General features: G+C 44.1%; 1 protein-coding gene across 5 annotated transcripts in view; it reads left to right on the top strand.

Moving 5' to 3' along the window:
- CHN1 (chimerin 1) overlaps positions 1 to 19,401 on the top strand; it is a 145,108-nt gene that overhangs the window by 51,309 nt on the left and 74,398 nt on the right. Inside the window, exon 1 of one of the 5 annotated variants that reach the window (XM_052676510.1) lies at positions 12,416 to 12,840. The exons of the other annotated variants lie outside the window; for them this stretch is intronic. Coding sequence (XP_052532470.1) covers positions 12,822 to 12,840 — 19 coding nt within the window. The 5' untranslated portion in view covers positions 12,416 to 12,821. Of the gene's footprint in view, positions 1 to 12,415; positions 12,841 to 19,401 lie in introns of those variants that run through there. 5 annotated transcript variants of the gene reach the window in all.

Below are 19,401 nucleotides of genomic sequence, written 5' to 3'. Positions count from 1 at the left end.
CTTGCCCATGGTAGGAGGTTGGAACTAGATGATGTTTCAGGTCCCTGCCAACCAAAAACATTCTATGATTCTTTTCTTTAACTATGAATTATGGTCATCATTTCAAGGAAGAATCATGAAAACTGTGACAGAGGGCAACTGAGGAAAAAGAAATATCCACTCTTTACTGTCTCCACTGTAAAAAAAAAAAAAAAGAAGAAACAAAAAAAAAATCTATTCTGATTTTACATGTAAATATCCAAGTAAGCTTTTTCTTTTTAAAATGCTAATATAGGCTGGGCAAATAAAGATATGAAGATACTACACTGATGGAAGTAGATGACAAGTGTTGGATGAGTGGTGATTTCAGCTACCGAAATTACAGAAGTAATTTGCCTAGAGGCAGATACAAACATTTTAATTGGTCATCATAAATGATAATGAGGAGAAAACACGGTGAAATTAAGTGCGTCCTAATAAAGTAAGGTATGTTAAATTGTGCTGAAGGAAACTCCAGCAATGCTTCTTGACATGATTAATATACTCATGACAATGTGTCTAATGAAGGTTGTTTGCATTTATGCACTGCCTGTTGCCTCCCTCAGTAGATATAATTTGGTCTGTGCTCATTTACATTGCAGAGCATGAAGTGTTAGATAGCTTACAGTAGTATTTTCCTTTTACATTTATTTTTATCCGCTGTGTCAACTGTCATGTAGGTAGGATTTGCTTAACCAGCCTCACATAACACTGAGTAGGGTAGATATGGATGGCACCATCATGAAAAAAAAATCGATTTTCAAAGTTTTTTATTATTTAATTAAGGGAACATTTCTTGTCCTTATAATTCCTGTTTTCAGTGTGACTTTTTTTTTTTAACTAACCCCCAAAATTTATAACCATGACCTTTCTTGCTTTTCACTTTCTTTCTCTCCAAAATATTTTTCTGAATGATAAGCCCATGAAAGAACATGTATATACTCAGTGTGGAATTTCTTGGTTTTGCACATTGACTCTTCCCTGGCTATATTAACTCTCTAACAAGCTTTAAACCTTGCTCAAAGTCCTGTCCATCATCTGTTGTCATTTTTATAATAACGTATGTTTTTCCAAGCACTTCTTCCTATTCGTTTTTGAGGGAAGGGGAGGGAAAAAGTTTTTAAATAAACTACAGGTAGCAGATTTAATCTGGAAGTGAATATTTAATCAGAAAAGTGTAGTGATTATTTTAAATATCCCTAGCACACAAAGTAGAGAGCTGGTACTATTTGTTGGCTTTGGCCAACAGCCCTGGTGGTGCTCCTAGCTTATGATTAATGAGCTTAAAGGATAGCACTGTGCAGCTCAGGGAGATCAGTCAGCACTCAACTGAGCAGATGAGCTTTGGGAACAGGAGCTGTCATGTAGATGGCTTCAGAGGAGTAGAGTTGCAGAGAAGGAAGTTTTCTTCATGTAACTCCTGCCTGTGGTGAGCTTAACGTATCAAATGCAAGCGTGAGCAGTTACACATCCATCTACTGCAGTCTGTCCCCAGGTGGCCTGAATACTGTGATGTGTGTCTTTTGAGCTACTCATAAGGCAAAAGTTAGCTTGTGTTTTCTTTTCGCTACCTGAAAAGTTCTCTCTTGTTTTGCAGCAGGCTGCTATTTGCTTGGTATGTAAATAGTATTTCTTTCCCAGGATCTGAACTGCTCATCCTAGGCCATTACAGAGGCAGGTACTGTCTAATAAATCCCTGGCTGATAGTTTTTAGAAAGCTGCTAATTTGTTTTGTTATCATTAAAAGTGAAATGAAAAATCACATCCAGGTCATACATCTCAGGTTCTCATGAGGAGAAGAAGGAGACGAGTGGAGAGCATGAGCCTTTGGCATTAGCAGCAAACACAACAAATTGCCTTTCTAAATAAATTGCAGAAATGAAACGGAGAGAAAGTCATTACAACTTGTTAACTATTTCCTGTGGAAAAAGTACTGTTTCACTTCTTACACCAAGCTTTTCCTCCGATCCTAGGATACATTCTGTGATTATTTGTTATTTCAAAATGTTTATAATGTTGTTATCAAATGTTTTGATCTCACTTGGGGTAAGTAGTAAGCACATCATATTGCTCGTGACTGCACTGAGCAAGATGCTCCTAAAGGTTACATAATTTGTATATAGTAGAGCTATTCTAGTTATCCATAAAATGACAACAAACTAGTCAGCATGGCTATGAATTCAAAACCAAGCCAATATTTCAGTTTTCCTGTTTTCTGTATCCCTTTCACCAGAGTTATTTTAAAGAGCTAATGTTTTGGTGAAATAAAAGAAATAGACAATCCTTGTAAATGAAGAACAGATGCTGTATGTTTCACTGTACAATAGGAACATTTTTAACACTTGATGTCAAAGTAGTAAGGTCACATTTTGCGACTCGTGTCTGTGAATACATAAAAGGTTTCATTATGCTGTCTCTTCCAGTTTACCCAAACCTTTGTTCTAATAGGACTTAACTCCTTTTTCTTCTGTAAATTATACAGTGGTCTCCTGCATGCTGTGTAAAAGTTGTTATGCAGGGATCTGGATACTGGGGTGTTGCGTTGCCTCTTCCTACACTGGGGATCTTGTCTGCCTAAATGTCTCTGCTTTGGCATAGTTAAATTGGTATAAACACAAACTTTTAGAGAATTTTCTTTTGATATTTGTTGATTTATTTCAGTTCAGCACATGTTGCTTGTGAAAAGAGTAATAGTGTAAAAAAGTGTAAAAGTTAAAAAAAAAAAAAAAAAAAAAAAAAGAAAAAGAAAAAAGTATATTCTTTCTAAACCAATACAAAGACACTTAGAATTTTGCAGTACAGTTTTAAAAACTATTTAACTTAAGCTAAAGCAACTTCTGTAATCAACATTTCCCAAACAAGAGATCAGAACATGATTTAACCAGTTGCTAGTCACCATCTGTTCTTCTATCTTAAGAAAATTTGAATGTAAAGGACTGTTTCCTCTTCCTCTTCCTGATCATGTTTCTTCTTCCCTTGTAACTCAAAATTGCACTTCTTTCTTCAGAAGCCACTGACATACCTAGAGCCTCGTAGCGGCTCATTGTCAGCAGTGAAGCTTTTGCCTAAATATTTTCTCAATTTAGATCTTCTGGTGGTCAAAAGTCAATGAAATGAGCACTTGTGGGTTGAGTGCTGCCGTAAGGCTCCATCCTTAAAGATTTTGCTACCTTCCCTTGACAGCAGCAGCACTGATTGCTGTGGCTGCTGGAGCTGAAGAGCTGGTGTGAAATGTATGCTTCAGATGCACTGAGTGTCTACCAAAAGTGAACAAACAGCCAGAAAGTTGAGCATGTTGGAGTGCAGTTGTATGTTACTTGGTAGGGGGTTTGGAACCAGATGATCTTTAAGGTCCCTTCCAACTTAAGCCATCCTGTGGCTATGATTACACCATGTTTGTTTTTCAAACAGCATGTGTGGAATGTCCTTGGGGTTTGGTTTTGAGATTGTTTTTTCCTTCAGAATTCCAGTAGAAAATTAAATTAATTGCAAAAACAGTGCTTACTAGGAGGCAATTTTGTGGGGCTAAAGTAGAATCCTGAGGAGAGACATTGAATGGAAGAAGGGTATCAGCCCTCTCTGAGCAGGTCTCGCATTGTGGAGAGCTTAGACTTTGTTCTCTGCCATAGAAAATGCTTTATGTAGAAGATAAAAGAGTTTGGTTCAGGGATTGCTTTTGACCTGAAATGCCTTGCATCCAGAAACTGCTTTTATTTTTTCCCTCATTTTCCCTGGGAACTCATTGCAGCCTAGCTGACCGGGCATCCAGCAGGCAGCCCTTCCTTCATTCCTGTCCCCTCTAGCATTCCTTTGCTTCACAGGTTCTGTAGTGTTGCCATATCAGTGTTCAGTTAAGCAGCAGTCAGCATCCATGCTGCTGAGTTGTGCTGTGATTAACTGTTGAACGTTATTTGATTATTGAATATTGAATATTGAAATTGCACGTAGTGCAGTGGTACTTATGACAGTCTAGTGAGAAAAAACATCGCCATGATATTGCGTAGACCTGCATGTAAGCAACATTAAATTATGTTTATTGATGCTGTTTTGACATTCCACAAGTAAGAATTAAATACACTGGTCTTCCTCCTTCAAAGTTGGTAGTTCTCCTCTCAGTCTCACATTTTGCTGTACATTAAAGGAAATGTTTTCATCTGGTACTGAGCAGCTTGTGGACACTGAACAAACCACCCCCACCCCGCTTCACGGTATGGAAAGTACAACTGCACTGCACTTCTGAGCATGGTGTGTTTTACCATGCAAAGAGAATGGAAATGTCATCTTGTGCATCACAGCTTGCTTCTCCTCGTTGGAATTCAAATGACCTGGCTCAAAGTATCATGTCTGTAACTGGGGCTTTGTAACAGCTCTAGTCCTAAGTGGGAATGATTTTGGTACTGCAATTTGTATTGAGGCTTTATCCAAAAATAACACAGGAAATGCAGCGCACAGTTACTGGAGCAAAGCATTTCTGGCAGATGTCTGTGGCATGCTCCAAATCTGAGGGCTGGCTTACATTTGTGTTTCATTTAAAAATGTGGTCAAGATTTTTGGTAAGTGCTGACTGCGACTCTGCTCCTCATCTACCAAGCAGAGGGGGCTGGAGGGGAGCTGCAGTCTGTAGTTAAAGGGGATTTATAAATTTGCAAGTAAAATTATCTTGTATTAGTGATGTCTTCCTTATACAAGACGACGGATAATAAATTATTAACCGAATGAGGTAAGTAATTTCATTTCCTGCTATTTCCTGCTGTCTGTAACAAGTAATTCAAAATGTGGGAGTTTCTAATTTCTCAGGAACAAAATGCCATCTAGTGGTAACTGCTCAATATTTTTGAGTAAACGAGTTCTTTTTATTATCAAAAAGTTTTTATGTATTTTTCTGTGCCTGAGAGGGGCAGAAGAGGCTGGGGAGCAACACCTATGGGGCAGCACTGTCTGTCTCTGTGCTTCTGGAAAGCTCCCTCCCTCCCTTCCTCTGTCCTGCTGCAAGTAGCTGAGCTTTCCCCTGCTAAGGATCGGATAAGCTTCCAAGCATAGCTGGCAGGCTGCGTCTCATTGTTACCTAATGGTAGCATGCAGCACTTCTGGTGTGGCTGATGCTATATGAGGAGATGCTGGAAGCCACTTCTGCATCTCTCTCTGGCAGGGAGCTCTCAGAAAAGGTCTCTGCCATGAGCCAGCCACAGGTTTGCTATTACAGCAAGAACAAGGAATGCTTTTTTCCTCAAACAATATTGAAATGTATTTGTGACCCTAGTCTGGGGGCTGGACCCATCGGTCACACTCTGCCTGAGCCCACCCAAGGGGGCACTCCCATTCTTCTGGTGGTTTTGCTCTACATCATGATAGGGTTTTTCTACTTGTGTTTATTCATCTGTGGTATGTGGTGGGAGTGCCCAGCAGGAGCTCGCGTCTCCTCGTCTAGCAGAGGAGCGGGGCCTGGTCGCTGGCAGGGCTGCAGGTAGCCCAGGGCTCAGAGTTCCGTGTGGGAGGTGAAAAGTTCATTTGAAGCAATGGGGTGGAGGAAGAGAGAGGATTTTCTGCATTAAAAGGGCATTTTGTCCTCCTTTTTCCTCCTTGTTCTATGCTCATACTCATCTGTTTCTTTGCCTCTGGTAAAGATTTTGTGGATACAAAAGAAACCACATTAGAAAAAGCAGGCAAATGGTCTCTGCTGGGCTCCTGGCAGTAGCAGCTAGTGAGAGCCAAAGTCCTCAGCTCCAAGGGATGCGGGCCCAAGCTCCATGCCATGTCTTGTACCCACATGAGCTCTGCCATTCCAGTGCAAAGGTCCAGCATGCTTCAGCTGCAGAGCTGAACTTCATCCAGGTGCTACTGCCAGCACTGGGGAGGTCATCACTGGCTTGTGTTAGTCCCTGGGCACTTCACCTGGAAGGTAAGGGCCAGAATTCTAATGCAACTCCATCTTCTATGAGTGAACAAGGGGATCAGAGTATAGGATGCTAGATACGGGGCTTACATGTAGCATAGTGCATTGCTTTGGCCTCTTGGAGCAGAAACCCACTCATTCTTTTGCAATTATGGTCACACACAAACCATCACAATGAAAGCCAGCTTTCCCTGTGTCTTACAACCACCTTGCTTTTCTCATGCTGCACAGAGTTGTCTAAATAACCAATACATTTTATAGTCCTATCAAGAGAATCAATAACATGCCAAGTCTTAGTAATTGTTTCTGGCACTGCCAATTTAGGACCTGGATATCTGCTAATTTACTTCTGCTTTGTTAAGGTACTTTCCACATGTCTTAGCTGACAATAAGCAAAATGTTCATGATCAAGGGATGCATCTATTTTATTACTAAAGAAAAAGGAAATAACATTCATTTTTCCCCTTTCCTTGCCCTCCTCTCCCCCAGCAAAATGGTGACATCAGTTACGGAAACCACATAATAAATTATGCTTTCTGGCACAGATAAAAGGGCTTCAAAGGGATCAGATAATTCTGTCCCTTCATAAGGAATCATACTGCTGCAAACTTGCAGTTCACTATAACTATTTTGGGACTGGGAGATCAATTAGTAAATTCTGAAAATCTCCAATCCTAATTAAATCCCCCACTATTACTTCCAAGAGTGGTTTGTCTCCTCTTTAGGAGTAATACTTGATTTAAACAGCTTGTTTGTTTAACAGAAGCTATTGATCCCTTCAATAACACTTTAAAATCATTATGAGAAAAACTTTGCTCAGTTCCAGCTCTTTGAAGTTGTTTTAGTTAATGCCATCTCCCTGGGAGCCACAAGAGCTAATGCGGGACTTGAAAGTTACTCTATGCTTGTTGTGCTCTGCTGTTAGCCTGACTTCTTGCAGAGCTGCCTGTGCTATGTGCAGCAAAGCTGAAAGCTACCGATGGTGTGTTTGCTTTTTTAGCTCGGTTTGAAAGATTTTATGTTCTCCTTTGAAAGTCTTTGGAGTTGAGTTGGAAGAAACCTTTGAAGGCCATCCAGCCCAACTCCCCTGCAATGAAGAGGGTCACCACAGCTAGATTAGGTTGCTCAGTGCCCTGTCCAACCTGACCTTGAATGTCTCCAGGGATGAAGCATCCTCCACCTCTCTGGGCAACCTGTGACCACCACAGACCCTGATAAAGAGTCTCTCTTTCCTTCTTATAGCTCCCCTCTAGATACTGAAAGACCAGAGCTTTCTCTTCTCCAGGCTGAACAGCCCCAGCTCTCTCAGCCTGTCCTTGCAGGGGAGGTGTTCCATCCCTGGGAACATTTTTGAGGTTCTCTTTAGACACACTCCCAACAGGTCCATGTCTCTCTTGTACTGAGGACTCCACATCTGGATGCAGTATTCCTGGTGAGGCCTCACCACCACAGAGCAGAGGGGCAGAATCACCTCACTCAATCTGCTGCCCGTGCTGCTTTCAATGCAGCCCAAGATGCAGATTCTTTTGATGCATTCTTTTTGATGGAATGCATGAAAAACATGGCTGAACTGCAGTTCAGTTATCTAAGGCATTAGCTATCTAGGCACTCTGAGGTTTGGACTTAGAACGTTTCATGTGCTCTTAAGCTTGAACATTCTTTTAAAGACCCCTAAGTGCCTAGGAGATGCAGCTCTGAGAAGCAAGATGTGTGAGTATTGCCTGACAACTAATTCCCTGATTAAAAACATTTTGTTATCAAATGGCTTCAGCAGCATTGGGTTATCTAAGAACATAGAAATAATTTGGAGGGCTCTGATATTAGAAAATCAAATAATTGCACTAAGAGAGAAGTTTTGAATGCTGCCTGAAAGCAGTTAAACAGAGCTTTCCAGCGTTTTCTGGGGATAAAAACTTCCAGTTGATGATTTAGTACAAAATACTTCTCTCTACTGAATACTCTACACAGCACTTCAGAACTGCAGTTCTCAGTTGCTAATGAGAATGTTTAATACCTTTGGCAATTCCTCGAAGCCATCCAGTAGATCTAGAAGTGGATCTAGAAGCTACAATTTATTGCATGAAGAACCACTGCCAACTCCATGGCGCAGTTTATGGCTTCAAGCAGGAGCTCATCTGCTGAGGGTTGAAGATGTTTTCAAAGGCAGGACTGGAAGTATCTTGCAGATTTTTGAATCTAGCTTTTTCTTGTTTTTTAGTGTTTATGGATAAAATTGTAACAGTTTATTCCCAAGACTATCCTGCAAATGCCTTACCTTCTGGTTTTTTGTAATTGTAATTACCATTTTTTTCCAAATGCATACAAGCACTCTTTCAACTAATGCCTGAATCTTTCTAAACGTGATGTAAAAAGGAAATATGAAAGTTAAATAGAAGCTGTAAGCTGCGTTTTAGAGGTAATATAAACACACTTGGGTGTTTTACAGCCATCAGTATTATCTCCTTTGATGCCTGAGGCTTGTCCCTAGGAGACAGAAAGCAGACACTTCCTGGAATTTCTCTAATTAGCTTGTTCATTTCACTTAATAAAACAAGCAATCAAAAACATTATGTGTTTCATATGCAGGACTCTTAAAAAATAAGAGAACATACCATTCTACATATTTCTGAGCAAGTACAAGCAATTATGGAGTTTTCTAGGATCTTATAAACATAATGAATAGCTGGTCTTGCATTATATATATCTGCTGATAAGACCCACTAGTGAGCATACTTAGAGCAATAAGAAAGCTCACATAGAATAGCTGACAGAATGGCTTGGGTTGGAAGGGACCTGAAGGATCACATCAAGTTCCAATCCCCCCACCACAGGCAGGACCCCAACCTTCAGATCTGGTACTAGAGCAGGTTGCCTAGGGCCCCATCCAGCCTTGTCTTTAACACCTCCAGGGATGGAGGCATCCACAGCCTCTCGGGCAGCCTGTTTCAGCACCTCACCTCTCTGTGAAGAATTTCCCCTGACATTAAATCTAAACTTTCTTTCTTGAGCTTAAAAGCATTCCCCCTTGTCCTTTCACTGTCTACTTTTGTAAAAACTTGATTCTCCTCCTTTTTGTAATCCTCTTTTAAATACTGGAAGGCTGCAATGAGGTTTCCTTGCAGCTTCTCTTCTGGCTGAACAAGCCTTCAGCCTGTCTTTGTGGGGAGGTGCTCCATAGAGTCCATTGCTAGAGTATATTCTGACCAGATGCAAATAATAATATTCTTTTGCAGCTCTAAGTAGTTTGGTTTCTTGCCCATCCTTGTGCCACTTGCTCTCAGTGTCTCATGGAAGCTGCTGTGAGAGGAAGCTCCATGGCTCACATTGCACATCTTTTTGGGCTCCAAGCTCATACCCTCACGTAGATCATGATGTAATGGGAGGCAAGTTTTGGTCAATTGTGGTCAAATCTAGTAATTTGTATGATGACTATTATCTTTAATAATTAAAAACTTGTATAGCTTTTCCTTTCATTTTCCAATCTTTTTCTAGCTCCTGCTCTTAGAAAAGCAGAATTAGAAGAATTTCCTCTGTGGAGCTGTATTGGAAGTACTTTTAAATTCATGTTTGAAAGCATTAGAGGAGTTTTGATGATGTTAATTGAATAAAGGGGCCAAAAACTAAAGAGACCATTTTAGGATTCTGCATCATGAATTCCCATGTGTAACAATCATCTTTAATCTCACTGCTATGCTGCTCTTAAAATCAAAGGGATTAAAGGTGAAAGCTAGGAAAAGATGGAAATTAAGTGGTTCTTGGCATGCAAGTGACCTCTGAACTGAAAGACAGAGAAGAATCACTTACTTAAGAAGGTGAAAATAGCCACCCAATGCAGAGCAAAAGGAGTTGTTCCATTACAGCCAGCCCTGTGCCTTGAGTGCTGCGTGCATCGTTGGTGTTGAAGCAAAGTTGGGGCAAAGGTGAGCACTGTAACTTGCTGCTGTTGTAATCTGTTGAAATGTAATTTGGGTGTGTTTTCTTTTTAATGGAAATTACATCAAAGCTTAAGATATTTTTTCCAAGACCCACAGATATTATTTACTATATACCACCTATAGTTCATGATGATCTCATCACATTTATGCAAATGCCTTGGCTCCATTAAGTGGGAGCCGTAATGTGAAAGCCCTAAAGAAGTGTCTTGGAAAGGGCTCTGCTTGGGTCGCATAGAGGAGAATGAGCTTTTTTCTTTGATGCCATCAAAGTCCAAAACGGCCTCATGCCATCAATCTAAATGGAGCAAATTGCTTAGACGTGATTCGCTTATTTTGACAGTTAAAAAAAAAAAAAAAAAAGATTTTACTGCCATGGAAATCCCCAGACTAGCACTGGTGCAAGCAACATGCTGATTATGCCCGGTTTGCAAAGGTCACTGATTGCTGCTGTACTTGATGCAGGCCTCCTGCCTCCCTCTGTGCCTGCGCAGAGCCAGGTAATATTACTCTAAGTGACTTGGCCATTGGTAATGAAGAGTATTGGAAAGATAAGTTCAAATGACAGTTCTCTCATCAAAGCAAGAAACATTCAAAATACTGGTAGCATGCAGTGACGCTTCTGTATTTGTGGTAGACTTGCTGTTATGTTGAAGTAGCTGCGCTTACTAAATGTTAATTTTAACTAGAAAGCTTAAGAAAGCTCAACAGTCAGTGTTCCAACTTTTTATTGATGACTTGTAAATTATGTAGAACCACTGAGCAAGTGGTAGAAACCTGCCTTGCCTTTTCCAGGGAGGAAACGCTGCACTGCAGAGGAGAGGAGCCATGGAGGCACTGGTAACGCAGCCACTGCCAGTTATGTGTTAGGCTTCTGCTGTGCTGCCCTCCTGCTGCCAAGGGGCAGCTGTCTTGAGATGCTACCCCTATTCATCAGGTAACATTTCACCCTGCCTTCACTTTTAGTATTCCTCATTAATAAGGGACAGCTTTACTTTATGTTTATTTTCCTTAATATTGGATTTACAAGCTGGAAACCTTTCTTTACAGTTGGGTATAAATCTTTGTAAATGTCAGTAATTAATTTTAAAATCTCATTTATCAATATATAATGAGTGAATTAGTTCAGGTTTGAAGAATAAATGTCTTGTAATTAGGCACAATTTTGCACCAGGCCCTCAGACTTCAGATGGATCAATGCAGGACAGCAGTGGGTAGCAGGCTTTTCCCTGTGCCCACGTCAGAAGCGAGAGGCACAGGGGTAGGGGCCACAGTGGAGAGGTAGACGCTGGCAGCCAGCCCTAAATCCCAGTAAGGAGATTTAAGGCAGAGAATGAAGCAGTGGTAATTGCCTCTGGAATGTTAAGAGCTCTGCGGCGGAGGGGAGGAGGTGAGAAAGCAGCTGAAGGACAAAGAGCGGAGTGGAAAATAGCATCCTGCACCTGCATTGCTCTTCCAGAGTACAGCCTCGGTGCACCCTGAACGTTTCCACCAGGCAATAAGTGTAACTGTGCTTCTGCTACAGAGCGTGGTGCTAACAAACCACTTCTTAAAAGGGGGATCTTCAAGAGAAACTACATACCAAGATCATCCTTGCTTCCCTGTGAAGCAATGGCGAGGTGCCTCAGTAGTGCTCACTATGGAAATTCCTAGAATTGTTGCTAAGACATCATTGCCAGTGCTCTGAGGTGTGCTGGCTCCACAAGGTATTAAGTGTAAGATACTGTTGTTACATGGAAAAGGCCACGATGATTCTAGGCCTGCTCAACAAGCAAGGTGTGGGAGAAGACACCTTTGCTTTAGAGAACACAGGGCTGCTTGGGTGCTTTTTCCTCCTGATCTGTGCCTCTGATTTCTTCCTGATGTGTCAAAGTGTTACTTTCTGTGGACAAGAAAACACTTGTAATATAAACAAGTAGTTAGATAAAGATGTTGGTGTAGCAGCAGAGAAAAAATTGACTGTGTAATTCAAGGAAATCTGAGGGGAAATTGACATTAAATCTCAGGAAATGTAAGAAAAGAAGTCTGTGTGAAGATCCACCTCCTTTCAAAAAGCAAAGCAAAGACCACGTCATGTAGGCAAAACGGGGATGAGGTTTGTTGTTGCTTCTCCCAACCTATTTTCGAGCTATTTAAGTCTCATTTTAGCCCTGCAATCAGTGTGTTATTGCACAGCAGTCCCGCTGCTCTACAAACTTCCACACTTCATACGTGCAAAATAAAAACGTTCGGTGAAATCAGGTCCACCGTGCTACACTTGCTCCGTTTTCCTTCTTCCCAAGTGCCAGGACTATTGTTTCATGCGAAGCCATCAAGTCACCCAGCCGTGTGTGTGCTAAGTAAGCATTTGTTCCCAGGGTAGGAATGCAAGCGCCGGCAGCGAGTTCGGCACGATGCTCTCCTTTCACCTGAAGGATTTCACTGCCGTTTACGGTGCCAGCTGGCGGCCGCCGGGTTGGAACTTGTCGTACCCGGGGAGTTCTCAGGAGGTCCGCCGGGGCCGCCAGGAGAACGCTCAGTCGCGCAGCGAGCCCTCCCTGCTCTAAACGCAGCGCTTTGTCCCAGGATTGCTCCGCCCGGTACCCGCAGCTCCTCGGGGCCGTAGCAGCCCGGGGCTCCGCACCTGCCGCCCGGCCCCGGCGCTTCTTTGTGCCTCGGCGGCGGGGCGGCCGCGTTGCCATGGGAACGGCCCCGCCGGCTGCGGCAGGAGGGCGGGAGGCGGGTCGTGTGGCGGCGCAAGATGGCTCCCCGAGGCGGCGGGCCGCACTGAGAGCGCGGGCGGGCGGCAGGGAGGTCGGGAGGAGCCGGAGCGGGGTCGCGCCCGGCCCAGGCGGCCTCTCGCGGCCCTCATCCCCTTCCTCTCGGTCTCAGCCGGCAGCTCCGCGGCCGCGGGCGTTGCGGACGCGCCCTGCCGCCGCCGCGAAGCGCCGCCGCGCCAATGCCGGCCCCGCTGCGGCCGGCCAGCCCCCGCCTGTGCCATGGCTCTGACCTTGTTCGGTGAGTAGCGGCCCGCGCCCATTGTCTGCGGCGCGGCGCGTCGGGGCGGGGCCGGGAGGGGCGGGGGCCTCGGGCAGGGCGCAGGCACGGCGGCGGGAAAAGTTGCGCCGGGCGGAGAGCGGAACCGGGATGCGCGGGGCGGCGGGCTGGGCGTGCGGGCAGGGCTGCGGGAATGGGCTGGGCTCTGTGTGCTCGAGGCGCTCTGGAGGGAAAACGGGAGAGCCGTGGTTTGGCTGCTAAGCGCGGGGCTTCTCTGGTTAAGCGCGGTATTAATTTCTCGGTTAAAACGCTGCCCAAAGGCGCGTTACTGGAAGCCACGAGGCGAGCAGAGCGGCGGCGCCGCGGGCGGCACGGGAGGAGCGCGGGGCGGCACGGCCGGGCGCCGCTCCTGCGGCGGGCGTCGCTTCTGCGGGAGAGAGCGGCGCGATGCGATCGTCCCGCGCTGCCCGGGTTGGCGCAGCTCCGTAAAACAAGGAGCGTCATTCCGTCTCTCCTCTTTAAGATCTGGCACCTGTTATGTTGTTCCGGTACGCCAGCCCCATCCGACAAGTTCAGCACGTGTTGCAAAATAGTTGTCGGCCGGGAAGCTGGCCGTGGCGCGCCTTAGCTGCTGCGCGGTCCCCGCTGGGCTGCGGATGGCCGCCGCGTCGGGCGGGGCGGGCCCTGCAGGGGCCGAGCTCACCGCCTGCTGAAAGCAACGCGCGTTTTGCCGCGGTGAGTAGCTGATGTGTGTCCTTGTAGTCTTCGGCTACGGAGTTGAGAGTGTTTGAACTTCGGCTTTTATACGAAGTAACGCTGTTTTTAGCGGGCTCGGCGACCTGTAAGGGTCCCTTCTGGCTCAGGTGATTCTGTGATGATTCTGTGACATTTGTAAGCCAAGCACCTGTTTTTTAGACTCACCAGGTTATTTTTTAACTTCTGTGAGTTTCATCTGCTTGATAACGTTCTTCGATCAATAAATTTGCGTTACAAAGGAAATTGGATCGGGTTTGCGCGTGCTCTCACATCTGCTGTTAGTGACATTGATGCATGTTAAAGCTAATGAGCAAACAGAAGATGGAGCAGCAGGCCCTGCTGTGCCAAGGGCTTAAATAAAATTTTGCCAAGGGTAAATAAATAAATAAATAAATAATCTGAAGATTGCATACTTGTAAGGAACTACAAAGGGACAATAGAAGGGCACAGCAAATAAGATTACTGTGTGTTAATAAATTGATGTGAAACCCTTCGTAAATGTAAAAGCAGAGGAGCGCATCTTAAACTATGAGCACAGGAGCATCAGGGGGAGTTGGGTTAGTACAGGAAGCGAGTGCTATGTATGCAGGTAAAGCTGTGATTCGCTAACAGGGGAGTTATCACAGCTTCATATGTTGCTGTGTCCTCTGAGCTGCTGTGACTTGCTGCACGCTGTCTCTTCACACACAACAACAGACCCAAAGGTGTCTGCTTTAAAGCATAAGAACAGCCTTCAGCTTTTATTTTGGTTGTGGCTGCCTCTGGATGGATGTGTTCTCAGTTGCCGCACTGCCTCTGACCCGTAGTATCTCAATGCAATAATATGCCACTCAAGAATATGGAAGTATTTTTAACCATTTTCAATGTAATCTTCTTGCAAATCTGGGAAAAGACAGGAGAAGCATACCTAAACGAGTATGTGTATTCCTGGGCTTACACAGCTGTAACTGTGCTGTTTTAAATTCGCACCCCTGGTATGCCAATGAGTATCCTGAGCGAAACCCTCCCTCAGGACCTGTTTGCTGTGGTTCTGCACTTTCGTGTACATTCTCAATACTCCATGTTTTTTCTAACCTGTAATAGTATATCTGAATAAAATTTCACATAATCTTGGGTCGCTTCTGATAGGATGTGCCACAAAGACTATAAAACTTGAGATAAATTACCACGTCAGCTTGGGAAGAAAATCCACCCAGTTTGGTGAGTTCCTTTCAATTAATGTGTATATGTGTCAGCACAGCAAGAGCAAGGAGAGGGATGGGAAGTGTTGCAACATGCCTTTTTTGTGCTCTTGATGTTGATTTATGGCTATTTCAGTGTGTAGGTGAAAGGCTATTCTAAAAGGGGATAGGGCTAGAAAGCAGGGTGACATCATATATTCCAGACCTGTGGTTATCAGGCAGTTGGAAGGGTGGATAGGCTGCATTATATCTCCTTGGTAGAATGGCTGAGAGTTCTCTTCTCCCGTTGGAGATTGCCCTTTGCTACAGAATGCCAAGCTGCTCTGTGTAGCCACTGGAATGCTAGCTGCAGGTGGGGCCTTCAGGGTGGCACTTGGAGGCTCTCAGAAGGTTGGCTGTACATTCAGTCACCACAGCCTTGTCAGTAGCCTTTTTTTCCTCCCCGCAACCATTTCTTCCTGCCTGCTGCAGCAGCTGAATGGAGTTTAAGCTGCGTCCATCCCTGCTATTTCAGCACAAAGCCATGGTGCATGGAGGTGTGCAGAGGCTGCGTGCTGGGAAGCAGCTGAAGGGACTCGCAGGTTCTGCTCTGCTGCCTGTCTTGGAGGGAGGAAGAGCGCACAGATGCGATTCTGTGGCTGGATTCCCCGAGGCCCATTTGCTAATAGGTGGAGCTGTGGAGGCAAAGCTGAGGTGTGTGTCATTCTGTCTGTCATTCTGCTTGGATGGCTGAAATATGGGAGAGATAACAAACAAAGTAGAGGAAAAAGAGGATATGTGAAGTTGTGCTATTGCTGCAGCTGTTTGCTGAGGATGCTTTTGCCTCTGGGTGTCCTGAGAAGCGTTTAAAGGAAGTCGGTGTTGTTTGGAAGAGTTTTTTGTTATGCGTTACTGCTTGTCTGTTCACTTTCTGTTTGTTTGCTAACAAACTGCCTTGTGTGAACTGAGGAAGATGTCTCCAAATGGCCAGGGAAGCTCTTCCTGACCACATTTATTGTTAGTTGTTTGTGACACTGCTTTCCTGTTCAGAGCACACAAGTGGATGAGAACTCCCTTCCTGAACACTGGTAGTAAGAAATGAGACGTGAAACTGCAGAAATAACCTCCTATGAATCTATCTGTTGCTATGAGTATGGAGCAAGCCTTGGGAAGAGATGGTTCCATCACTGAGGTGCTTGTGAACAAGTGACCATTTTCATTTCTGTGCATTTGTGATTACTGCTTTCTATGCAAAACCCCACTGTCTCATCACTGCTGCCCTGAAAGGTGGGCTGTGATTCTTTTGGCAAAACACATCCTTTTGGTTGTCGCGGTCTTAAAAAAGGTACTGTATGGAAGTGAAATCAATTCCTTGTTCTCTGAGTGTTTTGCCTGCATGGGAAAGGCTTTTAGCCTTTCTGCTACTTGGTTGGCTTAGTGAGAGGAACATGGAAAGCCAAAGCTCCTCTCCAGAAGGCTTACCTATAGGTAACGCCTGTGGATTCACCGTGGGGTGGGAAGTGCTCAGAAATTGATGTGATTATTTCTTGCTGCCTGTGCAGAGCCACTAAGAATGGGGTAAGCAGGTGGTGCACAACTCAAGTTGTTCTCTTCTTTGCCCTGAACTACTTTTAAAACTCGTAGCAAGCTGTCATGGCAAGTGTTTTCCAACAGTAACATAGTTAAAGAAACAAGTTGTACCAGAAGAGAGTTCTTTCAGTTTGGTTCTGCGTGGAAAGATGTGATGGAAGTTTTCTCATGAAATCAGTGCGTTTGTGATAAGGTTGTTATCGCTACAGGGATTACAAGAGTGGTGAGGTGAACAGTAGCCTCAGGCCAATGATTTTAAGAGAGATTTAAGCATGTCAACATCTAGTTATGAGAAGAACTTGGAATTATTCAATTAGACAAAACTATAAATAACAGCAGTGTTTTTTGTCTCTTTTTTGTTTGTTCTATTTTTAAGCAAGATTTAGAAGTGAAGGTGATTCATTAAGCGTGGATGGAAGCCATGTTAGAGGTGAATTTGATCTTCCAAATCCCATTCATGTGGGTGGGAAGGAGAGTGTCCAAGTGCTGAGAATCATAAGGTTATTTTCTCCCAGGTTCTGTGCTAACCCTACCTAATGAGTAAGACCTAATGAAGCAAGTAAGGACAGCAACCCTGAAAAGCTTGTGCTGGCAATGCAGTCTCAAGGAAGAATGGAAATAAAAACCTACTTAGGAGCAGGGAAAAGAGGATGAATCTATTAACTGGCAGAGGGGTATCCATTGATCAAAGTATTAGAGAAGCGACACTAACGCTTATAAATGAGGTGGAAAAATTTCACTCGTGGCTTCCCAGCTCAGTGCTTCAGGCAGTGGCTAGTATAGAACTGTGTTTTCTGTAACTGAATATTGTAGGAAATATTCAGGTAACTGCTCCAGAGGTAACTGCTGGAGCTGTAAAGGTCAGATCCAGTTGTGCCCACGTGTGAAAAGTACAGGGTTTTGGAATGTTCTCAGAGAGGTAGAGATTGACATAGAAAATGTTACTGCTGTGCCTTGTGCTCTCCAGGAATATATCTGTTGTTATTAGAATATATCAAAGCATCTGCCCAGGAACCAGAGGCTAGAATTAGGTCAAGAATTGTGTCTAATAATCGCATTGCCTTCTTTTAAGTAAACCAAAGTAACTGAGAAAGAGAGGAAAAATGGAATAAGAAATAAAACGGTGCAGAGAAAGATTTTAATTCATGCCAGCTACGGCAGAAGCCCTCTGAATTCACCCCCTCCTAACAATTCTCCGTAGTCTTTTATCCCATAGAAATCCTCTCGCATCCCTTTCCTCCTTGCCTGTGAGCTGCTCATACATGGAGGCAACCTGCACAGCTTGGAATCTCACCTGGTGCTGTCAGGGAGGACTTTCCTCTGGATCGTCAGACCACAGAGGAGTTCCCAAATGCTGTTGATGCAGATTTTTATGTGATAGAAAGCATGTCTCAGTGTCCAGAATGTGTTTGCATGTAGAGTACTATACTTGGGTATTGTTTAAATCAGTAAATTCAGAACATAAGCCTAATACAGACTCTTTGGAAGATCGTGTTGCTTGTGCCAAGTGAAAGCACGTGTATCAGAATCCTTCAGGAGTACAGGTAATTTCTCGATAAGCACCTTCCCTGTCAGATGATTTTCTTTTCTTCCAGAGCTAGCAGCTTAGTGCTCACATCTCGAGCTATTTAGCTGCTCCACCTTGTGGACAGATCGTGCAGTTCCACAGAAGCAGGCTTCAGATAAAGCACAGCAAGACAAACCCAAAAGCTGCCCGCAGAGCTTTGCAAGCATTTAAACAATGTAATCATAAACTGGCATAAAGGCTCCTGGCTGAGGATTTTGCAGACACTCAGGATTTGTAACTTCAGTGGGATAGATTGTATCTGTCTTGCAAATCTTCATAAAGGATGGCAGAAAATTGAAAGCCCTCTAGATCTTGCGTTTCCGGATCTGTCTTGAAACAAAGAAAAGTGTAATTTAAAATCACTGAAATATTTGGTCTGCTAAAGTGCTAGTCCCTGGGAGGAGGGCTGATTGCCTCCAGCTGGGCAGCCTGCAGTGTGATGTGCCACAGCCTCTGCCAGCGTGGAAGAGCTGATGCATTTGGCATTTCCAGCATTCAAAGTATTTGCTCATCCTGTATCTGAATGAGAAAAAGAAGGAAATTTCTGAAGTCACTTCAGAATTTCTGGAAAACGTGCTCACCAAATGCTTTGGGGCAGCTTAGGGAGAATTCCCATTCTGAAAGTAAAGGTCAAGCACTGTTTTCTAAGTGCTGGAGGTTGGTTGCTCACTGCATGGTGTCGTGCTACGTGGCCTGCAGAGCCACCACTGCAACCATTTAAATCATGGAGCACCAAGGGCACCAGGTAGCGAAGTCTTGAGTGCTGCTGCAGCAATGGAAAAAGAGAGCTACCAAATTATTCTGTCTGCAGAGAAGGTGGGGGACTGTGAAATACGGAGTAATAGCATGGGCAGGAAAAGCAAACTCATTGTTAGTGCAGTACCTAATAGTTCCTGGCTCTCACATGTCAGGGTACTACTCAGTCTCCTCAATGCTGAGTTAGTATCTGGTAAGTATAAAAGCCAGAGCAGACTATAAAAGCTGCTGATAATTATTTGGTATGGGCAGTCTTCCATACGTATTCATCTGCACTTTATGGCTTCCATATGAATCTGCTTTAGTGCAGAATTGGATTGCTTTTCACTGGAAAACAAAACAAAAAATGCAACAGGATGTAGCTCTTCCTTGCCTCTGCCTTGCTGGCTGAATGTACACCCAATAAAGGAAGCATGCTTTTGACACAGTGATTAATTTTACTGATTTCCTTTTCGGGATTTCCAAAAAGTATGTTTACAAATGTAACTGTGAAGGCGCTGAAACAATCTTCAGAGTTTCAACAGGAGCGGAGAAATATTTCAAAACATAGCAATGAGATGAAATGATTTTTCTTTCTGTAGAGAAGATATTTGGGAGCTTTGTGCTGAATGTTATTGCAGTGCCATAGAACTCCCCCACGCACTCCAGGCCGGCTCTGACCCCGCACCAGCCCAGGATGGTGGTTCTGCCCCAGTTTGCTCCTTGCAGGCTCAGCCTTGGCAGCAGGTGACTTGCAGCCCCGGTGCCTGGGCT

Source organism: Tympanuchus pallidicinctus, unplaced genomic scaffold, assembly GCF_026119805.1.
Source record: "Tympanuchus pallidicinctus isolate F22 unplaced genomic scaffold, pur_lepc_1.0 scaffold15, whole genome shotgun sequence".
NCBI lineage: Eukaryota > Metazoa > Chordata > Aves > Galliformes > Phasianidae > Tympanuchus > Tympanuchus pallidicinctus.
This window is presented reverse-complemented; position numbering and strand designations above follow the sequence as displayed.